General features: G+C 47.1%; 2 protein-coding genes across 5 annotated transcripts; both read left to right on the forward strand.

Moving 5' to 3' along the window:
• The first annotated feature begins 467 nt into the window (after window positions 1-467).
• zgc:109986 (uncharacterized protein LOC553566 homolog) lies at window positions 468-3,608 on the forward strand. Of its 2 annotated transcripts, none has more exons than XM_046412556.1 (8): window positions 468-957; window positions 1,567-1,688; window positions 1,761-1,899; window positions 2,008-2,129; window positions 2,446-2,556; window positions 2,637-2,743; window positions 3,138-3,228; window positions 3,315-3,608. In XM_046412556.1, the coding sequence occupies exons 1-8, from the start codon at window positions 861-863 to the stop codon at window positions 3,429-3,431; spliced, it is 906 nt and encodes a 301-aa protein (XP_046268512.1). In that variant the 5' UTR covers window positions 468-860; the 3' UTR covers window positions 3,432-3,608. The 2 variants fall into 2 exon arrangements, with proteins under 2 accessions (XP_046268512.1, XP_046268513.1); XM_046412557.1 differs by having other exon boundaries at window positions 470-957; window positions 3,318-3,608.
• A 1,738-nt stretch (window positions 3,609-5,346) lies between these two features.
• baz1a (bromodomain adjacent to zinc finger domain, 1A) lies at window positions 5,347-21,574 on the forward strand. 3 transcript variants are annotated; one of them, XM_046412553.1, is made up of 31 exons: window positions 5,347-5,499; window positions 5,822-5,961; window positions 6,880-7,158; window positions 7,557-7,718; window positions 8,476-8,577; window positions 8,668-8,755; window positions 8,987-9,109; window positions 9,269-9,508; window positions 9,622-9,717; window positions 10,310-10,448; window positions 11,457-11,588; window positions 11,701-12,021; window positions 12,107-12,272; window positions 12,664-12,777; window positions 13,275-13,348; window positions 13,434-13,540; window positions 13,860-14,098; window positions 14,189-14,409; window positions 14,489-14,619; window positions 14,698-14,843; window positions 15,190-15,335; window positions 15,586-15,657; window positions 15,842-15,924; window positions 16,269-16,433; window positions 16,562-16,770; window positions 16,857-16,976; window positions 17,048-17,217; window positions 17,322-17,524; window positions 17,615-17,702; window positions 19,550-21,299; window positions 21,408-21,574. In XM_046412553.1, exons 2-30 carry the CDS (start codon window positions 5,849-5,851, stop codon window positions 19,723-19,725), a joined length of 4,425 nt encoding a protein of 1,474 aa, XP_046268509.1. In that variant the 5' UTR covers window positions 5,347-5,499; window positions 5,822-5,848; the 3' UTR covers window positions 19,726-21,299; window positions 21,408-21,574. The 3 variants fall into 3 exon arrangements, with proteins under 3 accessions (XP_046268509.1, XP_046268511.1, XP_046268510.1); XM_046412555.1 differs by having other exon boundaries at window positions 8,479-8,577; XM_046412554.1 differs by lacking the exon at window positions 5,347-5,499 and having other exon boundaries at window positions 5,626-5,961.
• Window positions 21,575-21,991: the final 417 nt, after the last annotated feature.

Raw genomic sequence — 21,991 nt, forward strand, 5'->3', positions numbered from 1 at the left:
TTATTTTGGACAACATCCTCCTCTCAGACACCACTGTCAGAGAGTCCAGTTCCTCTCCCACAACATGGTGGCCTTCTTAATGATTCTGTTGAGTCTGTTAGTGTCCCTCACCCTCAGGCAGCTGCCCCAGCAGGCAGCAGCATATGTGATGGCACTGGACACCACCGACTCGTAGAACATCCTCAGCATCGTCCTGCAGATGTTGAAGGACCTCAGCCGCCTCAGAAAGTAGAGGCGGCTCTGGCCCTTTCTGTAGACCATGTCCACGTTCTTGCACCAGTCTAGTTTGTAAAGAAAGACAAGAGTAGTATATATACATATGTGTATTATTAACTGTTAACGTTAAATATTGTTCAGTTTATTTTTTTTAAAACAATAACCATTATTACGTTTGTGCTTGATTTACCACTGTAAGTTATATAGTTATAAGTTAACTGTAAACTCAGTCACAATCAGTCACGGTGGTCGAAGCGCACTCACTGGCGCAACATCCAAAGGATATCCGGTTGCCACTTCGGCTGCAAAAATTCTTGACTCAATAAAGTTTTTCAAAAGAAAAACAAAACTGCTTCCGGGGTCTGATTTTTAAGGTGGTCTGAACTATTACTGGAGAAAAATGTGCCTTTCTAATCGAACTCTCTTTGAAGGTTCACACCTTGTTTAAATGACATTGCAAAGTGTCAGCACTTGAACGGGTAGATAAATGTGTCACAGCTGCACTGTAATAATAGCTAATTAAAAGTGAGGAGCGTGACTTCACCAGTTCCACCTTAAAAATACACGTTCCTGAGCAGCACAGCCGGACTGCATCTCAACACACTAACTGAACCAGTGTGGAACCAGTTTCACAAAGTTGGAAGATGAATTTTTCTGAAGCGAAATTAGAACTGAAGCAGCTGCTGAAGAAAGTCAACCCGTGTGAACTCCGCAAACTGCTGAAGTGGATCAGAACCGCAGGTAAGCAAACACCTGAACCCTCTGGTCAGCTGCACCCTCAACACTGACGGCATGTAGAGCCAGTTTACAGTCCGAGCTGATCACAGGTCAGTGTCTGTGATCGGTGTCTGTCGCCGTTCAGTAAGCTGATGGGAGGTGACAGACTGAAAAATCTCCTCACACGTACAGCTGTTGGTTTGCTGGGTTATCTAGCATCGGTTGGTGGGCAATCTCGTGATAAAATGTAGTCCAGGTGAAGCCCTCCTCTCTGGGATGCATGGCCTTAAAACAGTCCAGTAGTTTAAAACATAGTTTCTGCAATAAATCCGCTGCACGCGGTCGCCCACTGCCCCGGGTTTGCTGTGTGTGTGTGTGCACGTCACTTGGGTGGGTTAAATGCAGAGCACAAATTTCGTTGGAGTGAGTTCCCTCCAATGACAAAATATGTCACTTTCATCTTAAAGACCTGTTGTCGGGCCAGCTGTGGACCAGCTGTGGAGGAAGTAAAGGTATAATGAAGAAAATGCCCATGAAGTTCTCAAGTGATAGTAAAGGTTTACTTCTGAAGTAACAAAGAGCCTGATTCAGCTGAAGGAGGAGGAGGATTTCACTGCTCTGTTCCTCACGCAGACGAGTTAGATGAGCTGCTGTCAGACAACAGGACGGTGATCCTACGGCACATCGCAGATGAGCTGAGAGGCAGTCTGCCTCAGGACGCCATGTTCCCCTCCGAGAGTACTGCATACTGCAAGGTACTGTAGGGGTACAGCTGGTGATGATGATGTCTTTGATGCCGCAGTGTCACAGTAGTCCTGTTGTTTCAGATGCAGCAGCTTCCCCGGCCGACCGTCCACGTCGACAGCTTCCTGTATGATGAGGATCAAGTGGACTCTCTGTGTGAGGAGGGAACGATGAGCCGGTCCTACTGCCTCACCTGTGGGTCCTACAGAACCGCACCTCTGGGTCAGAATGTGTCTTCATCATGATCATCATCATCGTGACGACACGCCTTGTTGGCTCTTCCTGCTCACAGGACGCCTTCTTCTTCTCCTCCTGTTTTTTCTCCTGCAGACTTCATCTCTCACTCGTTCTCGATATCAGAGCTTCAGTTTCTCTTTGAGAACGTTCTTCCAGACCTCAGCGACCGGCTGCTGGTGGACGTGGGCTCCAGACTGGGAGCTGTCCTGTATGGGGTTGGTAGAACTTAGCAGATCCTGCTGAGTACTGCAGGACAGAATGTCTGATCAGTGGTTTTACGCCATCTTTGTTTAGTTCAAATCAAGTTAAATGACAGAAGGAGCAGCCAGCGGACAGGATGACGGCATTAAAATGTTTAAAAACCCTGTAGACAGAAACCAAATTTAGGATGGAAAGACGAGCTGAAAACAATACTTTGTATGTTTGCACGCTGTGTTCACTTTTACGCCTTTGGGCAACATGGACTGGAATCAAATGAGTGATGTTGCTCTGTGTGTGTGTGTGTGTGTGTGTGTGTGTGTGTGTGTTCAGGGTTACGTGTTCAGCTCAGCCTCTCAGCTGGTTGGCCTGGAGCTCAGTGAAGAGTTTGTCAAACTGCAGAACAACATCCTGCACAAATACAAGCTGACAGACAGAATCAAGGTTGACGAGACTCACGACACACTCACACCCAGCAGTAGAATTCAGTAGAACCGCTTTTTGACAAGTTTCACCTCCTGCAGGTTCTCCAAACTGACATTTGCCTGCAGAGCACTCTGCTGCAGAACACTGACGTTCTCATCATGAACAACGTGTTTGAGTTCTTCATGGAACCCTGTGAACAAGTCAGGTCAGGATACACACGACGACACACGCAAATAGAGTGCTGAAGACATGACATCACTTCCTGTCTTAACTTCCTGTGTAACTCAGAATGACCTCCATTTTATCAGACAGACAGAGGAGAGATTGTGATCTCCTGAGTCTGATCAGCTGCACTACAGCAGCTGACAGCAGAAACTGAAGGCAGGAGGGTTTAACAGTGTTGGCACAGCATCACCTCATCCTGCTGGGTCTCCATCGTCTGATCTCTGACTCACTCGATTTTACTTTAAATTGTCACAAATGTCTATGAGGTTCTGAATGAGGCTTCGTGACTTCTGCAACACAGCCTTGAGGTTCTACTGTATCTTCAGCACTTTATATACAACATGACACACAGTAAGTGATGTGTGTGTGTCCAGAGCGTGGAGGTTCATCATGGAGAACTTCAGGAAGAAAGGATCTCTGCTGGTCACCGTTCCCAGTCTGCAGGAGAGTCTAAACACACTGCAGGTAAAACACACACACACACACACACACACACACACACACACACACACAGTTTTCTCTTATTAATTAACCACTTTGTTTGTGACCAGCAGGAGGCACTGCAGCCGGGCTGGGTGGAGGAACTTCCTGTCAACTATGAGGTTTACCTGGGCAGAGACACAGACCCCGATGCTCTCAGACAGATCCACCTGTACAGGGTTGTCTGACATGGACTAGTCTGGACTGGTCTGTTGTTGGTGTGAGATTATTATTTCTAGTCTAATCTGGACTGGGATTCTTGTACAGATTGCAGGTCTGGGCTGGGTTCTGGGCTGTGCATCTCTTCATGAATCTTTCCTCTGTTCTCAGTAAAGTGATGTACTAAAACAGACTGCACATTTGAACTGAAGAAATGTCTCAGTCATTGATGCCAATGACTGATAAAGACGTCCATCACATCTCCACTTTCTCCCACTGTACAACAGCAGAAACATTTCGGGTACGAGTGCGGCCATCTTGTTTTGGTCTGATCTCATTTGGAGCCATACAGTTTATTCCAGGATGTCATATTTGAATGTGCTAAGCTAAATGACTCCATTCACCAGCTTAGCCACATGCTGATAGCATGATTTATTTGTCAAAAATAAATCATTATTAAAAATGCTCTGTTCCACACCCCCCCTTTCACTGTAAACATGACAACTCTTAGCATGCTAACATTAACTTTGTCAGTGGGTTCAGTTATTTTACACAACAGCGCCCTCCCCATTAGCCGGCTGATGTGCCCTTGAGCAAGGCACTTAACCCCCCAATATGCTCCCCGGGCGCTTGATGCTGCCCACTGCTCCTGTGTGTGTTTCACTGCATGTAATTTGTCAGGTGTTGCATGTGTGTGTTCAACTAAGGATGGGTCAAATGCAGAAGACGAATTCAGTGTGTGTGTGTAAAAATATATATACTGTCAATAAAGTGATTCTTCTTCTTCTTCTTCTTTGACCTGCTCAAAGCTGATTAACTGTAGTTAGTGACTGTATTAACTTAGTAACAACTAATTTGTGTGCATGAATGACTTCATGAGTCGCAACCTCTTTTAATTTAGTTATGATGAAACTAAACTCTGACATTAGCACGAGGCTGAGTTTGAAGTGAAGAATAGCCACTGCATGATGTCTCTCTGGTCACTGAAACATGTTTTTCTCTTTTCTAAAGACACTCATGTGGACAGGTCCAAACTGGTCCAAACATATTTGACTTTGGTTTGTTTGTAATAAAGAGCTGAGAAAGAGAAACAGACTCTGATTCCACTGAATATTGATTATTCTATCACAGGTAAAAGTCTCATATAATGAATATAACTAAAGATTAGATAGCACAGGACAACATTTGTACTCAGTACTCTTATGTTAAATACTTTAAGTACCTTTGGTATTTTTACTCAGTTGTATCAGGACTTTTACTATGTGTGTGTCAGTTAACACACTCTCGTGACACATCCCCTCCTGCTGTCACTCACCCTGCGTCATCACTCGTCACTGCTTCCTTCCGTTCACTCTGACGTCACCACTTCGCTTCATCACCGCGGCTCGTCGTTACAGAGAGACAAAAAAAATCTTCGTTACAGAGAGACGGGTTCCAAAACAACCATTGGCTAGCGGCGAGGAGTAGCAGGATGGCAGACCAACCACCTCTCAGGAAGACAGAGAGGCCCCGCCCACTTACTCACTCCTTGTGGTGCGTTCATCGACACATTTGAACTCGGAAAGACATACTGACAAAAGTGCTTAATTTGAGAGCTTCAGCAACCGCTGAGGTGGTCTGAGTTCAGCGAGTGTTAAAAATTATTACTGATATTTTATTTTAAGGTTTGGAATAAATAATCAATTAACAGAGATCCTAATAATACTAATTGATTTATTGGTAAAATATAAACTAAATAAATAGTTCTCCAGTGTGAGGCCTTTCTGTTTGGAAACAGGACATTAGCTCTTCTAACAGGATCTTTAAACGTATTTATTTCTAAACGTATTCAGTCTGCCCTGCTGTGAAATCAATAATAAATATGAGAATAATAATATGAGAAAATGGATAAATCGTGGCACTATTAAGGTTCTCTTCCATTAGCTCTTAATTGAACCATCAGGACAACCATTAGAGGCGCTGAAGTTTCCCAGCTTGATGTTGGTCCGTGAAGTGGATGAAAACTTGGTCAACAAGCCGCCAGTGTGAGCTGCTTTCAGCCCGGGTCGACTTCTTCAATTTGTACCGCGGATTATCTGTTCATCGTTACACAACTCGGTAAAGGCCGTTAGAAACCAATAATTTCTGTTGTGTTCTATTGAGTGTGAGCGGAAGTAGACGGCGTGTGCTTCTAGTTCTGGAGTGAAACAGTGAGAGTTCGTGCGCTCAGACAGTGAACAGCACATTTCCATGTGGGCAGATTATCACCGAGTCTAACAAAAGACCCGCTCCGCTCCTCAGCCTTTCTGCTCGGTTTCTTCTCTTGTTTTTCAGCTCTGAACTCCGGGTTTAATCTGAGGAGGGACTTTGGTTTGTTCTGCCAGAGTTTGTGTCTCAGATTCGCTCATTCTGACTCGGTTTCCCTCCCTTTTTCCCAAAGTGCTGCCGGTGGAAGCGGAGCTGAGAGATGCCGCTTCTCCACAGAAAAGCCTTCATCCGACAGAAACCTCCGGCAGACCTGCGGCCAGACGAGGAGGTCTTCCTCTGCAAGATCACACACGAAATCTTTAGAACATACGAGTAAGTACGTCAGAGCTCACCTGTCTCACCTGTAAGCCGCTTTAAATAGCCGTTGGTCCCACAGGAGTGAAGTTTGAATGATGTCCTTTCTGACAGTTGGTTGGTTGGCAAACTTCCAGACAACATGAACAAAAGCAACTTTATTCAGAACGAAAAATAAAAGTTCTATCCGCCCAGAAACAACTGAATGTCTCCGTCTACAGGTAGGAAACGGGTTCAAACAGGTAGCCGACGTTAGAAGCGCGCAGGTGTAGTGCTGGCTAAGTTAGCAGGTTAGCTAACTGAGCTAAAGAGAGTTGGCGGCTGTTAGCTGTGGAAGCTAACCGTCAGTCGGCGGGCAGCTCAGCTCGTTTTGGCCGTTAGCTGAATCAAACACGCCTGCGTGGAATTCACACCGATTCAATAAAGTTTGAACCCTGTAGAAACACCTGCTGAGGGTCGTCTACTCCCGTTTTACACGGTCCAGGTGATGTTAGACAGCTCAGAGTCTGCTGTGTCCACAAGAGGAAACTCATAAATGTGTGATCATCAACTGCTGAACTTACTGTAGCCTGAAATAAATCAATTTTTCCCGAAGAAACTCCACAAAGTTACCCAGAGTGTCCTGAAATAAGAAGTTTTATTTTGTGATTATTTATTGATTTGTCCGCTGTTCAGTGAACATTAATTGTTTTCGGCTCTGACAAAGTTCAGAAATTACTGAAAGACTGAAAATCGCTGAGTTTTTCTGTGACGATAAAGGAAGGTTTTCTGTTGTTTATTGAAAATGTGAAATGATCTCCAGTCATAGTTTTGTGTATGGTGAGGAGGAGGCAGGTTTGTCAGTGTTTGGAGAAGATGGATGAGCTATGATCTCAGTTCTCTGTTGTCTGACAGGAGGTATCACTCCCCTCACCACTCCCTGTCCTCTCTCCTCAGTGAGTTTTTTGAGAGGACCATCCTGTGTAACAGTTTGGTATGGAGCTGTGCGTTGACGGGCCGAGCTGGCCTCACCTACCTGGAAGCGGTAGAGAGTGAGCGGCGGGCGAAGCAGAGTCTCCAGACCTTTCCTCCGTCTTTGGTGGTCCCTCTGCTCCACCTGGCCGCTCTGAGCCACCGCTGCAGACTGTCTGAGCTCTGCGAGGATGTCTACGTCTTCATCAAAGACCGGTTCTTCCCTAGAGAGACAGTGGATGTCACAGGACGCAACGGAGCCAGGTACTCGGGGGGGGGGGGGGGGTTAGGCACTGAGAGATAATGACCACTACGGTATTCAACATTACGCCACAGTAGAGATTTATTTTGTAAATCTGCAGATTTTTTGCAGCTGTCTGAGAGCCAGAAAGTGTTCAATTTGAGAACCAGCCACACTCACTAATACCTGTCAGAGGAGAAAATCTCTGGTTCATCTCTGACAGAAAAACATTTTAGCAGAACTTCATCACATCACAGCTGACTGTCATCCACACCTAACGATGCTCTGCAGGAAGTAAAGTCAAAAAGAAAAATGTGTCGACTCTCTTCTGTCTGCATGTTGAACTGTAGCTGTTGGATGAGGAAGTGAAAGACAGTTTGATAACAAGTTCAACATCTTGTGTGTGTGTGTGCGATCGTAGACATGTGTGTGAGATCCTGCAGGTTCACTCTCCTCATTCCAGCGCTAATGGAGAGCCGGCTGCTAACGGCCACACCAAACCAACTGACGGCGATGCCATCGTCATCAGTGACAGCGACGATGAAAGCGGAGCCTTCCAGAGTCCCACAGCACAGATCAACAGGTCAGTAGGTCAGAGGTCACCTGGTGGTCCTGATGTTGAATGAGCAGGTCAGAGAAGAAGAAGAAGAAGAAGAAGAATCAGCTTTATTGACAGTATATATATTCTTACATACACACACTGAATTCGTCTTCTGCATTTGACCCATCCTTAGTTGAACACACACATGCAACACCCAGCAAATTACATGCAGTGAAACACACACAGGAGCAGTGGGCAGCATCAAGCGCCCGGGGAGCATATTGGGGGGTTAAGTGCCTTGCTCAAGGGCATATCAGCTAATGGAGGTTGGGAGCATTTGTCGCATTAATCTCTCCAACACACTCAAATTTTTCCTGCCCATCCGGTGGGGGAATCGAACCAGCAATCACAAGCCGCTTCTCCAATCTCTAGGCCACAGCTGCCCCCAGAGGTCAAACCTGCAGTGTTACTGATGTCCACATGACTGTGATGTGTCCGTTTGTTCAGCCTCTCTGAATGAGCCTTAAATTTAAACTGCTGACTTTCCTACCTCAGCATTTGTTTCCAGGTGTTGTGAACACCTGCTGTATGAAGTAGTCATATAAAGTCTCCAGGGAGCACTGTGTGATGTCTGAAAAATGTTCTCAAGTGACCTTGAGACAGGCAGCAGGTTTTGGTGAAGAAGAACGACATCATGTGGTGCAAGAAGAGGACAGATACCTGACTGAAGTGCTGATGATCTGTGGAGTTCTGTATTAATGTGTGTGTGTGTGTGTGTGTGTGTGTGCGTGCGTGCCAGCAGGAAGAAGAAGCCTCTGAGTCCGTCAGTGTTTAAATACACAGTTAGGATCATGAATGATAAACACAGTGAGCCGTTCACTGTGAAAGCCAATCAGATCAGGTGAGAGGGTTCACTTGCTGATACTGTGACCTCATCACAATCAGGTGTGTGAGGGGTTACAGTCGATAATGTGAACTGTTGTTTGTTCAGTCGTAGGAAGACCACGGTGTCCAGAGAGAGACTTAAGCTGCTCTTTAAGCAGCACTGTGAACCTCAGAATGGGACCATCGCACTTAAGGTGACAGCAGCGTTACAACAAAATATGTAAAATATCCACGTTAAAGAAAACTTGCTCATTTTCTGGTTAATTTTTCTTTCAGGTGTCTACTACAACAGATTTACATGTTCAGAAAATGCAGTATTTTTCTCATACTGTCCACTGCAGCAGCACCGTATTGATTGAGTGTGGCTTATTCCTCCTCAAGGCCGCACACTCATAGTATATTGATGATTGCTTTCTGTCTCTCAGTCCTCTACAGTGATGAGGTACCAGCTGTCTGACCAAACCTTCTCTCAGTTCTTCCCTGATGAGCCCCCCCTGTTCCCATTCAGCCCCCCCTCTAAAGGTGGAGGGCGTGGCTCACCTGGCCAGGTGAGTGATGGCTGCTTATCGTGTTTAGATGATTTTGGATGATTTTTCTCTACACGCTATACAAGCATCTCCTGTGTAACTTTTATTTATTTGGTTTTTTTGATGTTATTGATTAATAATATTTCTGATCAGTATTCAAAGTGTGTGGTGTGTTTCCAGACGGGTTCATCACTGCTGAAGGTGGCTGAGAAGTTAAAACTGCAACAGCAGAAGGAGGAGATGGCAGCCGCCGCTCAGGACAAAGCTCGGCTGAAGAAGGAAAAGGAGGATGCGCAGGAGGCCAAGAGGAGGGAGAGGGAGGACAAAGAGAGGCTAAAGGAGGAGCAGAGGAAGAGGTTTGAGGAGGAGAAACAGAGGAGGAGGGAGGAAAAGGAGCGCAGGAAGCTTGAGAAGGAGAAGGTGACTCTGATCAGGAGTTTTATAGTATTCTAGTTCTAAAATCAAAATGTAATAAAAGTAAATAAATTGTTTTGACCATCTGAGAGTGGAGACGTTTTTAACTGAATTCACAGGAACGAGAAAAGCTGAAAGAGGAGAAGAAGAAATATGCTGAACGGCTGAAACTGTGGAACAAACCCAGAGAGGACATGGAGTGTGAAGACCTGAAGGTCAGTGAACGCACCACACAACTGTTCTCTGATCCTGCGTCTGTTTTATTTGGTGACTTTGTGCCTTTCATTTGGTTTCTGTCCTTCCATTTTGTTCTAATAAAGGTTCACTTGAACCAGACTATGCAGTAGATCACAGATCCTAATTGTTAATATAGTTAGCCTACTGCCTATCGCTGTACACTCCATATTGTCCATTGCACTAGTGATTTATAGTTAATATAACATCTGTAAATATCATTTGTAAATTGTGTTATAGTTTCCGCCTACACTGGATGCACATTAAAGCACATATCCATCTGTATAGTATGATCATAGTACTTAGAATCTCTGTATATTATGACAACTACCTGTATATCATGTTTATATTATATCTGTAGCATAACCACCTGTACACACCCTGTACATACTGTATTATTGTACACCTGGCACTTACTGCTTATTGCACTTCTGGTTAGATGCCAAACTGCGTTTCGTTGCATTGTACTTGTACATGTGTAATGACAATAAAGTTGAATCTAATCTAATCTAATCATCTTCAGTTGTTCTCCTCTGAACCAGGACCTGTGCTTTCGTATGTTTGTTCTTCCAGGAGCTTCCCAGTCCGGTTCCGGTGAGGACTCGGCTTCCAGCTGAGCTCTTTGGAGAAGCTCTGATGGTTCTGGAGTTCCTACGGGCCTTCGGCGAGGTCTTCGACCTGAAGGACGAGTTCCCTGATGGAGTCTCTCTGGGTCAGAACAAAGTTTTCTAACCAGAACTAGACAAGGACCCTGAGGATCCTTACTAGCTTCTGTTCCCAGTCTGGTTCACTCTGGTACTGTTGGACTGGTCCTGTACCAGTATGGGATAGGTCTAGTCCAGGTCCTGCAGGATAAGTGGATTCTGACAAGAGTTCTTGAGGTTCTAGTGATTAAACAAAGACCTGGGAAGTTTTCTTAGCTTTTATTTAACAAATGGTTTAGAGTTTTGATTAAAATGTAAGTTCCAAAAGGTTCTAGCATTCTTCAGAAGTTTCTAGAAGCCACTGCCCAGGGTCCAAAATGAACCAATCCATCCATCCATCCATCTTCTTCCGCTTCATCCGGGACCGGGTCGCGGGGGCAGCAGCTTGAGCAGGGATACCCAGACTTCCCTCTCCCCAGACACTTTCGCCCGGGTCTTGTGGGCAGACCCCAAGGCGTTCCCAGGCCAGCCGAGTGACATAGTCCCTCCAGCGTGTCCTGGGTCTTCCTCGGGGCCTCCTCCCAGTGGGGCGTGCCCGGATCACCTCCCCAGGAAGACGTCCAGGGGGCATCCGAAACAAATGCCCGAGCCACCTCAACTGGCTCCTTTCGATGTGGAGGAGCAGCGGCTCTACTCTACACGGGTGACAGAGCTGATTCTCATCCCAGCTGCTTCGCACTCGGCTGCAAACCTCCCCAGCGCATGCTGAAGGTCTTGGCCTGAAGAAGCCAACAGGACAACATCATCTGCAAAAAGCAGAGAAGAAATCCTGTGGTTCCCAAACCAGACGCCCTCTGGGCCCTGGCTGCGCCTAGAAATCCTGTCCATAAAAATAATGAACAGGACAAATCCTTACTTTTAAAACGCTGGAACCAACAAATGACTGAAACTATTTATCAATTATCAAAATAGTTTGCAGATCAATTTTCTTTTCAATCAGCTAAACTATTAATAGACAAATTGTTACATTATTATCAGATGTTGTGTCGGTCCTGACGTGTTTGGTCTTTCCACAGAGGTTCTCGAGGAGGCTCTGGTGGGTTCTGACCCTGAAGGTCCTCTGTGTGAGCTGCTGTTCTTCTTCTTGTCAGCCATCTTTCAGGCTCTGGACGAGGAGCAGGAGGACGTGGCTAAAGAACAGGCTGAAGGTCAGACACACACACACACACACACACTTACACTTCCAGATGTGAGCTGCTGTCATCTGACACAAACACTGTGTGTGTGTGTATGTGTGTGTGTGTGCGCAATGATGTGCAGACTTGTCAGAGGCCCTTGACGACGACTCTGATGCCACTGAGTCTGCTCTCAGCGCCGTCGCATCGTTGGCTGCCGCCTGGCCTCAGTTGCATCAGGGCTGCAGTCTGAAACAGTTGGACCTGGACAGCTGTACGCTGTCAGAAATCCTGCGGCTGCACATCCTGGCATCTGGCGCAGACTGTTACCATGGCAACGCCAAGTTCCGTTACCAGAAGCAGGGCGGGTTCACGCTGATGGATGACCCGTGTGTTGAGCTGCGATTGGCTGAGCCAGCGCTCCTGAAGAAACTGTCAATCACAGCGGTTTATGATCTGACACCAGGTCGGCACCCAACCGGTCAGACAACAGTGATTGATTTAGATTTAGTTGTTGATCGGTATTGATAAGTGATTGATGTATGTTGTAGGAGACAAGCTGAGGATCCTGCAGGCTCTGGTCGGGAAGCTGCTGACGTTGGCGTCCAGCAGAGATCTAATTGAAGACTGTGTCGAGGATCAGAGAGCCGCCAGACAGGAACTGAGGGAGATCAGAGCTGAACAACACCGCCGTGAGAGAGAGGAGGCAGCGCACAGGTATACACGCACATGGTGTACACACACAGACATATGCAGGGTATACACCACATATGTCAAACTGGTCCACAGGAGGGCCGGTGTGGCTGCAGGTTTTTGTGCCAACCAACCAAGAGCACACCGTTTGACCAATCAACTGTCTGAAGACGGAGATCAGTTGATTAAATGAGTCAAGTCTGGTGTGCTGCTACTTGGTTGGAAAGAAAACCTGCAGCCACACCGGCCCTCCTGTGGACCAGTTTGACATGCCTGGTATACACTCACAACTACATACACAGGTATTTACAGGTTTATCATCACTTGTTTGAGGAAAACAAATGAGGAAGAATCAACCATTTTCAATAGTTGGAACCAGAATCCTGACTGCTCTTTGTCCTCTGCTCTTCTTCAGGGTGCGTCTGCGTAAAGAGGAGAAGCTGAGGGAGCAGGAGCAGAGGCGGAAGGAGAAGGAGGAGAAGCTGCGGGAGCAGGAGGAGAGACTGATGGAGGGACCCCAAACAAACAGGTAGAGGAGAAACACCAGCACATTCAAACGTGGAACCTGACTCATTAAGTCTGTGTTCACACTTCAGATGAAAAGTGCAGGTGCAAACAGCTTATACAGATTAAAAGGTTTTTCAAAATATGTAGATTGTGTTAACTCAGCTGAAGTGTCAGAACAAATGTTAAAGTTGTCTGAAATTTCTCTCTCAGATTTAAGCGTTGTTGAAGGATCACGTGGTTTGTTGTCACTGAAAAGTACTGAAGTGTGAATTGATGAGTGAGATATGAAATTTGAGGGATTTAAAAAGGTCTGCAAACTATAAGCACCTGAAGTGTCAGTGACAGCAGCTTTACATCAAAGACTAAGAATTTGCTCGCTGAAAGCAGTGGAAATGTCAGATAAAGCATAACGTTCTTGTGGTTCGGCTTGTGTTAATATCCATCCTTTAATCAATAACAAATCACTGTCAGAAGGAGAGTGTGTGAGTGAGGATGTTAACATTTTGTTTCTGTCTGCAGTGAAACTTCTGGAGAACAAAACTTTGTGGAAGATGAAGAACTAAACTCTCCATCTGGAAAGAAGAAAATGAAAGGTAAAAATAACAAAACAAATTCAGTAAAGTGTTGTCGTTCATTTCTCCTTTCTACTGAGTCATGAGTGTGTCCCGTCTCCCCCAGCGAAACTCCAGAAAGACAAGCAGAAACCGATGAGCTCCGACCCCAAAACCCCGTCCGGCCCCCCCAGCAGCCTGAGTGCAGAGGAGCTGGAGAAGGAGCAGGAGAAGGTTAGAAACACACCGAAGACACACGGGATCATTTATTCACTCAGTGAATAATTGCCCCTGTGTGACCTTATTGTCCCATCACTGGTGGGACAAAAGTCCAAACCGTTGGGTAAGCTTCCGCTTGTTCAGGTAGGACAATGAATGTTGGTTCAGAGAAACTGCACAACGTCCCAACTGATGGCACTGGTCACTCCTGCGAGTCAGACTTGAAGATCGTCTCCATATGAATGAGCCGAATGAGAGCAGAAGCTCAAGACGACGGAAACAGATTTGATGTGTGTGAGTGTTGTCTGAGTGTTGTGTCTGTCCCGCCTCGCAGGTTCGAGAGCTTCAGGAGCGTATTCAGAAAGCGGCGGCCTGCACTTGCCTGCCTGCTCTTGGCAGAGACCGGCTGTACCGCCGGTACTGGATCTTCCCCTCAGCTTCCACTCTGTTTGTAGAGGATGACTGCTTTGGCCTGACAGAGGACATGCTGCACCCGTGTCCAAAACCTGCACATGATCTTACAACTAAGATGGAAGAGGAGGAGGGCATTAAGGAGGAGCCCGCAGAGGGAAGGTAGGAGGCTCGTCCTCATTCTGGTCCTGTGTGTTGACATGAGGAGTTCTGAGAAATTTCTGATGTTGCTAAAACCTTCCCTCTGTTCAGTGCTGGCTCAAACCCTGCCCCTGTCCACGCCTGTGGGCCGCCTGTCAAACGTCCCAACCAATGGTCCTTCTACAGCTCAATAGAGGAGGTGGATCAGCTGATCGAGGCTCTGAACCCTCGAGGTCACCGAGAGAGCAGCCTGAAGGAGGCGCTGCTGCAGGAGAGAGACAGATTGCAACATCTGCTGCAGAACTGTGACAGGAACAAATACAGTCACACAGGTATGAACAGACACACATACACACACACACACACACACACACACAGACAGGTAAACACCTACCTGTCCTGTTTGTCCAGATAATCCGGAGTCGTCCCGTTCTGTCCCAGAATGTACTGCTGCAGCTGAGACTTTGATGGAGGTGAGATTGAGAGACTTGTTGCTGGACATCGAGGACCGAATCCACCAGGGAACTCTGGGAACTCTGAAGGTACACACATACCTGCCGGTGGACACTAGCCACAGCAGGTAATAGTACACTCACCTGTCTCTCTCTGTCTGCGTTCAGGTTATGGACAGACAGGTGTGGCGCTCAGCTCTGGAAGCAGGAAACTATGAGCTAATGTGTTCTGATGGCAAAGAAAATGGAGTTGTGAACGGACGAGTGGAAGCCATGGAGGTGGACTCACCTGCCCACCTGAGAACCAGAGACAGGTACACAGACAACAGGTAGTGAGGGACAGGTGTTTTTTTTTGTTTTTTTTTTATTTACCCAAAAATCAGAAACAACTTGAATTGGAGCAGCAGGAGACATCAGATGTCAAACATTTGCTGTGAAATAACAGCAGTTTACTGATCCACCAATCAGTTTGCTCATTTTTTTTTATGCTGATGCCCCAATGTGATTTAAATCATTTTCAAATCACAAATGGAAATTTGGAAATCCCTTCAACCTATTTCACTCTGACTGCAGCTAGAGGGCGTCCTTCAACTGTACAAGGCAGACTTCCTGTTTGTGCTGGACAACATGTCCCCTTCATCCATGTGTGTGTGTGTTTAGGCTGCAGGAGCTGAAGTCCAACGGTGTGGCCTCCTGCAGCGGCTATGGGACTCCTCAGGTGGTCAGTAGCTCCATACGAATCCTGGCTGAGGCTCTTGCTCACATCGAACAAGGCATCGAGAGGCGCTTCCTCAAACCTCCGCTGGGTGAGTCTCTCCAGGCCTGGAAAGGTTTGGAATGGTCTGAAAGGATAATAAGAGAAGCTAAGCTCATACAGAAGATCTCTGCCTGAACAGACCATAATATACGAGACGTCTGAAGTGACAGGCAGGACACAAAGTGATGGACGTACAGTTAGCACTGACCTCATCAGACACAGTGCTCAGGTGTTGAAGTATTAACAGGTGTGTGTTCATATCTGGTTTGACGAGGATAACCAGTGGCTTCTACCCACAGGTGAGGAAGACTCAAAGAAAGACCAGAAGATGAAGAAGAACAAGAAGAAGGACGAGGACCAGGCCAGTGATGGTATGACTTCCTGTTTAAATCTTGTGATGTCAGCAGTGTGGTTAGAAACAACACATTTCATCAGGAGCAACAGTTTCTCTTCTTGCCACCCGATTCCCATTGTGACGTGACGTCTCAGCAGCCCCATGAAACAGATTGACATTAGCAGGGAAGTCACCTTAAACTCTGTCTGTCTGTCTGTCAGATGGCAGTGACAGTGGTCGGGTCAGTAAGACGGTGTTGGAGCGATGGAGGGAGTCTCTGCAGTCCTGTTCGAGTCTGTCTCAGGTCAGAAACACACACACACACACGTCCACATCCTGGGAGCTGTGCTCTCATTGGCTGTTAGTCAGTCACAGGTGATGTGTGCAGACATGTGAAGAAGTCATGTGACAGACGTACGTGTTTCAGAGAGACTGACATGAGCTGCTGAATAATGGAGTCATAGGACTTAATGAGTTGAGTATTCATCCTGTTAAACTGCGGGTCTGCATGTCTGGATTCAGTCTGAATCAGTCTGTCAGTGAGACTGATGAGATCCATCGGAAAGGATATTTTGTGTTCACATCACCTGAAAGATGAGCGAATGCTCCCCTCCGACCTCAGAACACCTGTGTTTCTTCTGTGTCCAGGTTTTTGTCCACCTGTCCAGTCTGGAGCGAAGTGTTCTCTGGTCTCGCTCCGTCCTCAACGCTCGCTGTCGCATCTGCCGACGTAAAGGAGATGCTGACAACATGCTGCTGTGTGACGGCTGTGACCGAGGACACCACACCCACTGCCTGAGGCCCCGCCTCAAGGTGAGTACAAACCCGCCCACAAATGTAAAACATAGCAGAAACACCTCTGCAGGAGTCCACGACAGTGAGGTAGTTTCATGCAGAGTCATTCAGTGTGAAGGTCCTGACCCTGTTCTGGTCTGTCTCAGTCTGTTCCAGATGGTGACTGGTTCTGTCCAGACTGTCGACCCAAACAGAGATCCAGCCGCCTTCCATCCCGTCAGCGCTCCTCTATCGATGAGGAGGAGGTGGAGGAGGAGGAGGAGGTTGTGGAACAGGAGTCAGAGGAAGAGGAAGAGTCAGAAGAGGAAGAGGAGGAGTCAGAGGAAGAGGAGTCCGATGAGGAAATACTGGTGAAGTAAGTGAGGAAATATTTCAACTTTGTCCATCTGCACTGAGATCAGTCTTAAACTGCAGTCTCCTCTAATCTGTAAACCTGTGCAGCACCAAGAAGAGCTTGGCCCCGCCCCCAAAAGGCAAGAGCCAACAGACCACGCCCAGAGCCCAGCAGGCCACGCCCAAAAACAGCACTTCCACTGCAGGGAAAAACTCATCAGCCTCCAAGTCAGTATCTGTTGCAGTTCTGACCAGTTCATCATAGTGGATCCCAGTATACTGATTCTATCCAATCACAGGTCCTCAGGGAAAAAGGCCACGCCCCCCACGGTGAAGGCCAACATGGCGCCTGGAGGTAAAGCTCCAGCCCGCTCTGGGAGTCGGGGCAGTGCCCGTCTGAGCCATGAAATCCTGCCACCAAACGGCAACAGCAAGACCTCGCCTGGTCATAGCAAGAGGCTGCCTGCAGGTGAACAACCAATCGACAAACAGGACACACCTGCTCCAATGCTTCTCTGAACTGCAACAGTAAAACCAGTAACCGCTAGCCTCTCTCTTCTGCTCCTCCTCCAGATGCTGCTCCTCCCCCTAAACCCTCCAGACCCGTTCTTCCCGTCCTCCCCCCTTCATCGTCTACCTCCGCGTCTTCATCCAGCCGACGCTCCTCCGGCAGGAACCACGGAGTCCACGAGCTGTCGGCCTGTGAGCAGCTGACTGTGGAGCTGGTCAGACATGAAGACAGCTGGCCCTTCATGAAGCTCGTCTCCAGGACGCAGGTACACACACGCACACACACGCACGCACGCACACACACGCACACACACACACACACACCTGGATACGCATCAACACCTGTTTGTCTGCAGGTCCCTGACTACTATGACATCATCAAGAAGCCGATTGCTCTGAGCACCATCAGGGAGAAAGTCAACAACTGTGAATACCAGACAGCAGGTGTGTGAGCACGCGCACACACACACACACACACGGTGATAAAAACATTACTTTAAAAGTCTCAGAGTGGTCTGCCATTAATCGGGTTTACTATTCCGTTTATGATTTCCTGCTGTACATTTCTTAACAACAAGTCCACTTAATAAACTGAGTGTAGTGACTTCATCTCCGTTTCAAACATTAAACTTTGCGTCTGTGCTGTCGAACATAATAAAATATAGGTAAAATATAGAAAAATGTCTGCCTTGTGCTTTAAACAACACTTCCTGCACCCATTGACCGTTCAGGGATGGGAATCGGACAGATTTCAGCATGCTCGGTCCGGACCAGAGACCAGCCGGTCAGTCTCCTGTATCTCTGGTTCCACGCTGGTCCGTTTTACGTGTATGCCACATGACGCCCGCACGCCAACAAGTTCTTCACCGTGAGTGAAGAAGATGCAGAGCTCGCAATCTGTAATGAACATAAGGCCAGAATAAATCCTGGTGGAGTGACACGAAAGTGTTCGAAACAACAAACGTAATCAGACACTTGAAACACCATCACCCAGCTGAACAGGCCCAGTCTGAAGAAGCCAGCAAAGCGGATGTGGCTAAAGCTAAAGCTAGCCAGAGCTCAGTGCCAGACACGCCTCAGTGTGAGCAGTGAAAAGCCCAAAGCGAATAACAAGAAAAATCCTGGAATTCATGACCCCGTTTTGATCGTGTTTCCAGAGCAGCGCGGTGCCTTCAAGAAACTGAAGCGTGCGGCGAAGCAGACGAGTACGCAGAGTTAGCAGTAAGTTTGAGTTGACTGTCAAAGTCCAGTGCAGGTCGCAGTCGATCGGTAAATAATGGCTACGACTTCTCAAGACCAAACAGAGCTCACATGTGCTGTTTCACCCTGTTTGTAAAGTGAAGGGGTTCGCCACATGCAGGAAGTACCCCGCTGCTTCCTGACCTGGCCGGAAACTACGCAGAGAGAAGGTGAACAAGAGGTCTCAAAAATGTGATAAATGATGTCAGCGCTGATGGATTCATAAGCATGAGCTGTAAAATGATATAAGTAACATTTGTTTTGTTATGTGAATCTGTAGCACCTGCTTTTCTTTGGTAAAGTGAAATATGTCCAATTAAGTTCGGTCATTTTCGGTTAATTGTCATTGGTAGCTCTTTCCGGTGTCTTTATTTTGAGAGGATATTGTAAAGTTTAATAATTTCTTTTATGATCAAAGTAAAATTCTGCATTGACGTATCTCTAATTCGCATATTGAATCTGAATTTGTATCGGGAGACGTGGATGAGTTAGAAAAGTTCTCTTATTAGCGCTGCTGACAGGTCAGGTTAGCAATAGTTAACTGGTTTAGGGGACGTACTGGAACAGACTGAGACAGACCAGAAAAATCACGTCCAAAAGCTCTCGGTGACCTGCTGAAACACTGAGCAGTGAAACACAGGAAGTCCACTGGGTGGACTTCTGGATCACCACTGAGGACCTGATAAAGTCCCAAATATGCACATGCTTCAGTTGGGAGGACACACTCCACACATGACCACACATGGACGTCCACACAGAGTCCACGAGGACGCCTTCTGATGACCAAGTCTGCATTATGTGAAACCTCACAGACTTTTGCGTATTGCTAAGGATGAATTGAGCCTGAGCTGTTAACAGGTAGATGTTATGTGATGGGTGGAGTCACGTTGGATCGGATGTTTACGTGTCCGTCCCAAATTCAAGATCAGTCATCAACGTGAGTCTTGAAAAGTTGGACGAGTAAGGAATCAGATTTGGAAAATGTCATTGTGATCATAAAAATACAAAAATGGCACTGATGTCTGTCTCTCCATATGTCTCTCTGTCCTCAGGTGAGTTTATCTCCGACGTGGACTTGATGTTCTCCAACTGTCTTCAGTATAACCCCCGTCACACGAACGAGGCAAAGGCTGGTCTCCGCCTGCAGCAGTTCTTCCACTCGGAGCTCAGCAGACTTGGCCTATTAGAGCGCAGCTCCGCCCCACCGGCCAAACGCTCCCGACACTGAACCCAACACACCCCTGTGACCTCACTGTTGTCCGCTCTGCTGATTGGCCTGTGTCCCTGCTGATGCCGACGTGTTGACTCTCCTTCATGACCCGCGACCCCACACGGCTTACAGGCAGGTTCAAAGGTCATGAAGTGGAGGGACTCTGTTCACCTGGAGTCACACAGACATTAAACCTATGACAGATAACATACTTGAGCTGTGACTATAGCTCACCTGAAACACAGTCCTGTCCTCTCACTGATCACATGATCAGAAAACAGACTGGTCTCCTGTGAGCTCATCAAACCGTAGAAAGTGTTGGAGTCAGTTTTTCCTCGACGTGCTGACGTTCAGATGTTCAGGGCATTTCTTTTCTGTGTGGACGGATGGTGGACATGTAGCATTCCTGTGGTGCTGTAGGACAGTAGAGACAGTAGAGACAATAGAGTCCCAACAGTTTCCCTCTGATGTTTCTGAAGTTTTCTTCCAGAAAAGCAAAAACCACTAAAGAAATGTGAGCTTTGCACTGACAATTCAAAGAAATCAGATCAGGCCATGTTGGTCTGCTCAGGGACAAACGGTGCAGCTGCTTTTTACTGCTGCACAGTGTTGCCACGGCAACAAGGTCTCAGGCCAAATGTCACCAGAGAAGTCTGTGGCAGCCAAAATCAAAATGAAATCACATTTTAATTAATTGTAATCTATCCAGATAGAGTCCACAGCGAGTAATGAATAAATAACAAATGTTTTAATCTTCACTGACTGCACTGTTTCCAGAGCTCTCAGCTGCTTCTCTTGGCCTTCTCCAGGAAGTGCACCTGGTTCAGGTGTCGTCACGTGACTGAAGGCCCCACCTGGTTCACGTGATGACACCTGAGTGGACTGCGGTGGCTGCCTGAGAGTCAAACCGGACTTGTTCACTTTTGTTCTGATTCCAGCTCGTTTCCAATGACCAGCAGTGTCAGTTTCAAACCAGGAGGATTTTCATTTCTTTCCATTTGAAACGAGTCAGGACAGAACCCAAGTGCGGTCTGAAAATAAATTCTAAAATGCGACTGGACACGAGGCCTTCTGACTTCTGTTCCTGACATCTAGGTGATAAATTTAATAAACCACAGACTTCCACAGGTCACAATTGGAACATCTTGAATCTCACGGTATCAAACGGTCGTCGATGTGCCAACAGACAGCAACCGACAGCCCCGCCCTCAATGTACTGACCACAACCCTAAATCACAAGCCCCACCCCCGCGCTCCCCTCTGAATTCATAAAAATCCCTTTATCTAAATAAATGCCCCAAAACACCACGACCTCAAGGTTGGCAGGCCGTTTGTTACGTGCCCTGATAGAAAAGGCCTTAAAGGAACAGTCCGTGTCTTTCTTCAGTGACTGCTCAAATGGACGCCCCTCGTGTCCGAGTGGGGCTGCGCGTCCGTATTACTGACACGGACTGCTCCTTTAAAAGCTGCTGTGGCCTCTGTGGATGTATACTTTATGTATTTTGACTACTGCAACATTTTTCTTTAGGCTCTTTTGTTTGATGCGTTCCTGTTCTGTGACGTTAGTGTGAGCCGCGTGCGTGCGGGTGGAGGTCCGCTGTAGGCACTACACTGGAGCCGCTGCAGCCGCGTGCGTGCGGGTGGAGGTCCGCTGTAGGCACTACACTGGAGCCGCTGCAGCCGCGTGCGTGCGGGTGGAGGTCCGCTGTAGGCACTACACTGGAGCCGCTGCAGCCTCCTCTGCTGTGTATTTATTTAGTTGAAGTCTCTGCTGCGGTGTCTTTATTTATGCGTGGCAGACGCCTGCTGATGCTATCTGTCTGTTTCTGTTGTTCTCATGGAAAAATAAATGAACGTTTTCTAACCAGCTGCTGACCTGCTTCCTGTTCACGTGTGTGCAGGAGCGCACACGAGCTGCCGTCATGTTTGCATCAGTCCGGTGTACCCTGGTACTCATACTCGTGTACTTTGTGGTAGTTTTGAATACGTGACTTTTGCTTTATGGCAGAGAAAGAAGCAGCAGCCTATCAGAATGTTGAATTGATAAAACGATAAATTCATCGGTGATCGATTGTTTTGACCGCATCTTGTTTCAGTGGTTTTTATTTTCTCTAATACCACCATATAGAAGTACTCTGTTACAAGTAAAAGTCCTGCATTTACATGAGTAAAAGTAGGAAACTATCAGCATTAAAAGATGTGTGACGACCCATTTCAGAGTCAGCTGCAGAACCGCTTTGAATCTGGTTCAGGGTCCAGTCGTTTCGTCGAGTCACTCTGCTTA

Source organism: Scatophagus argus, chromosome 15, assembly GCF_020382885.2.
Source record: "Scatophagus argus isolate fScaArg1 chromosome 15, fScaArg1.pri, whole genome shotgun sequence".
Taxonomy (NCBI): domain Eukaryota; kingdom Metazoa; phylum Chordata; class Actinopteri; family Scatophagidae; genus Scatophagus; species Scatophagus argus.

Coding starts and splice junctions, on each gene's coding strand:
- zgc:109986 (XM_046412556.1), top strand. CDS start 861: ATGAATTTTTCTGAAGCGAAATTAGAACTGAAGCAGCTGCTGAAGAAA. Junction 958..1,566: donor GAAGTGGATCAGAACCGCAG/GTAAGCAAACAC, acceptor TTCCTCACGCAG/ACGAGTTAGATGAGCTGCTG. Junction 2,744..3,137: donor GAACCCTGTGAACAAGTCAG/GTCAGGATACAC, acceptor GTGTGTGTCCAG/AGCGTGGAGGTTCATCATGG.
- baz1a (XM_046412553.1), top strand. CDS start 5,849: ATGCCGCTTCTCCACAGAAAAGCCTTCATCCGACAGAAACCTCCGGCA. Junction 7,719..8,475: donor CCCACAGCACAGATCAACAG/GTCAGTAGGTCA, acceptor CGTGCGTGCCAG/CAGGAAGAAGAAGCCTCTGA. Junction 13,541..13,859: donor TGGAGAAGGAGCAGGAGAAG/GTTAGAAACACA, acceptor CCCGCCTCGCAG/GTTCGAGAGCTTCAGGAGCG.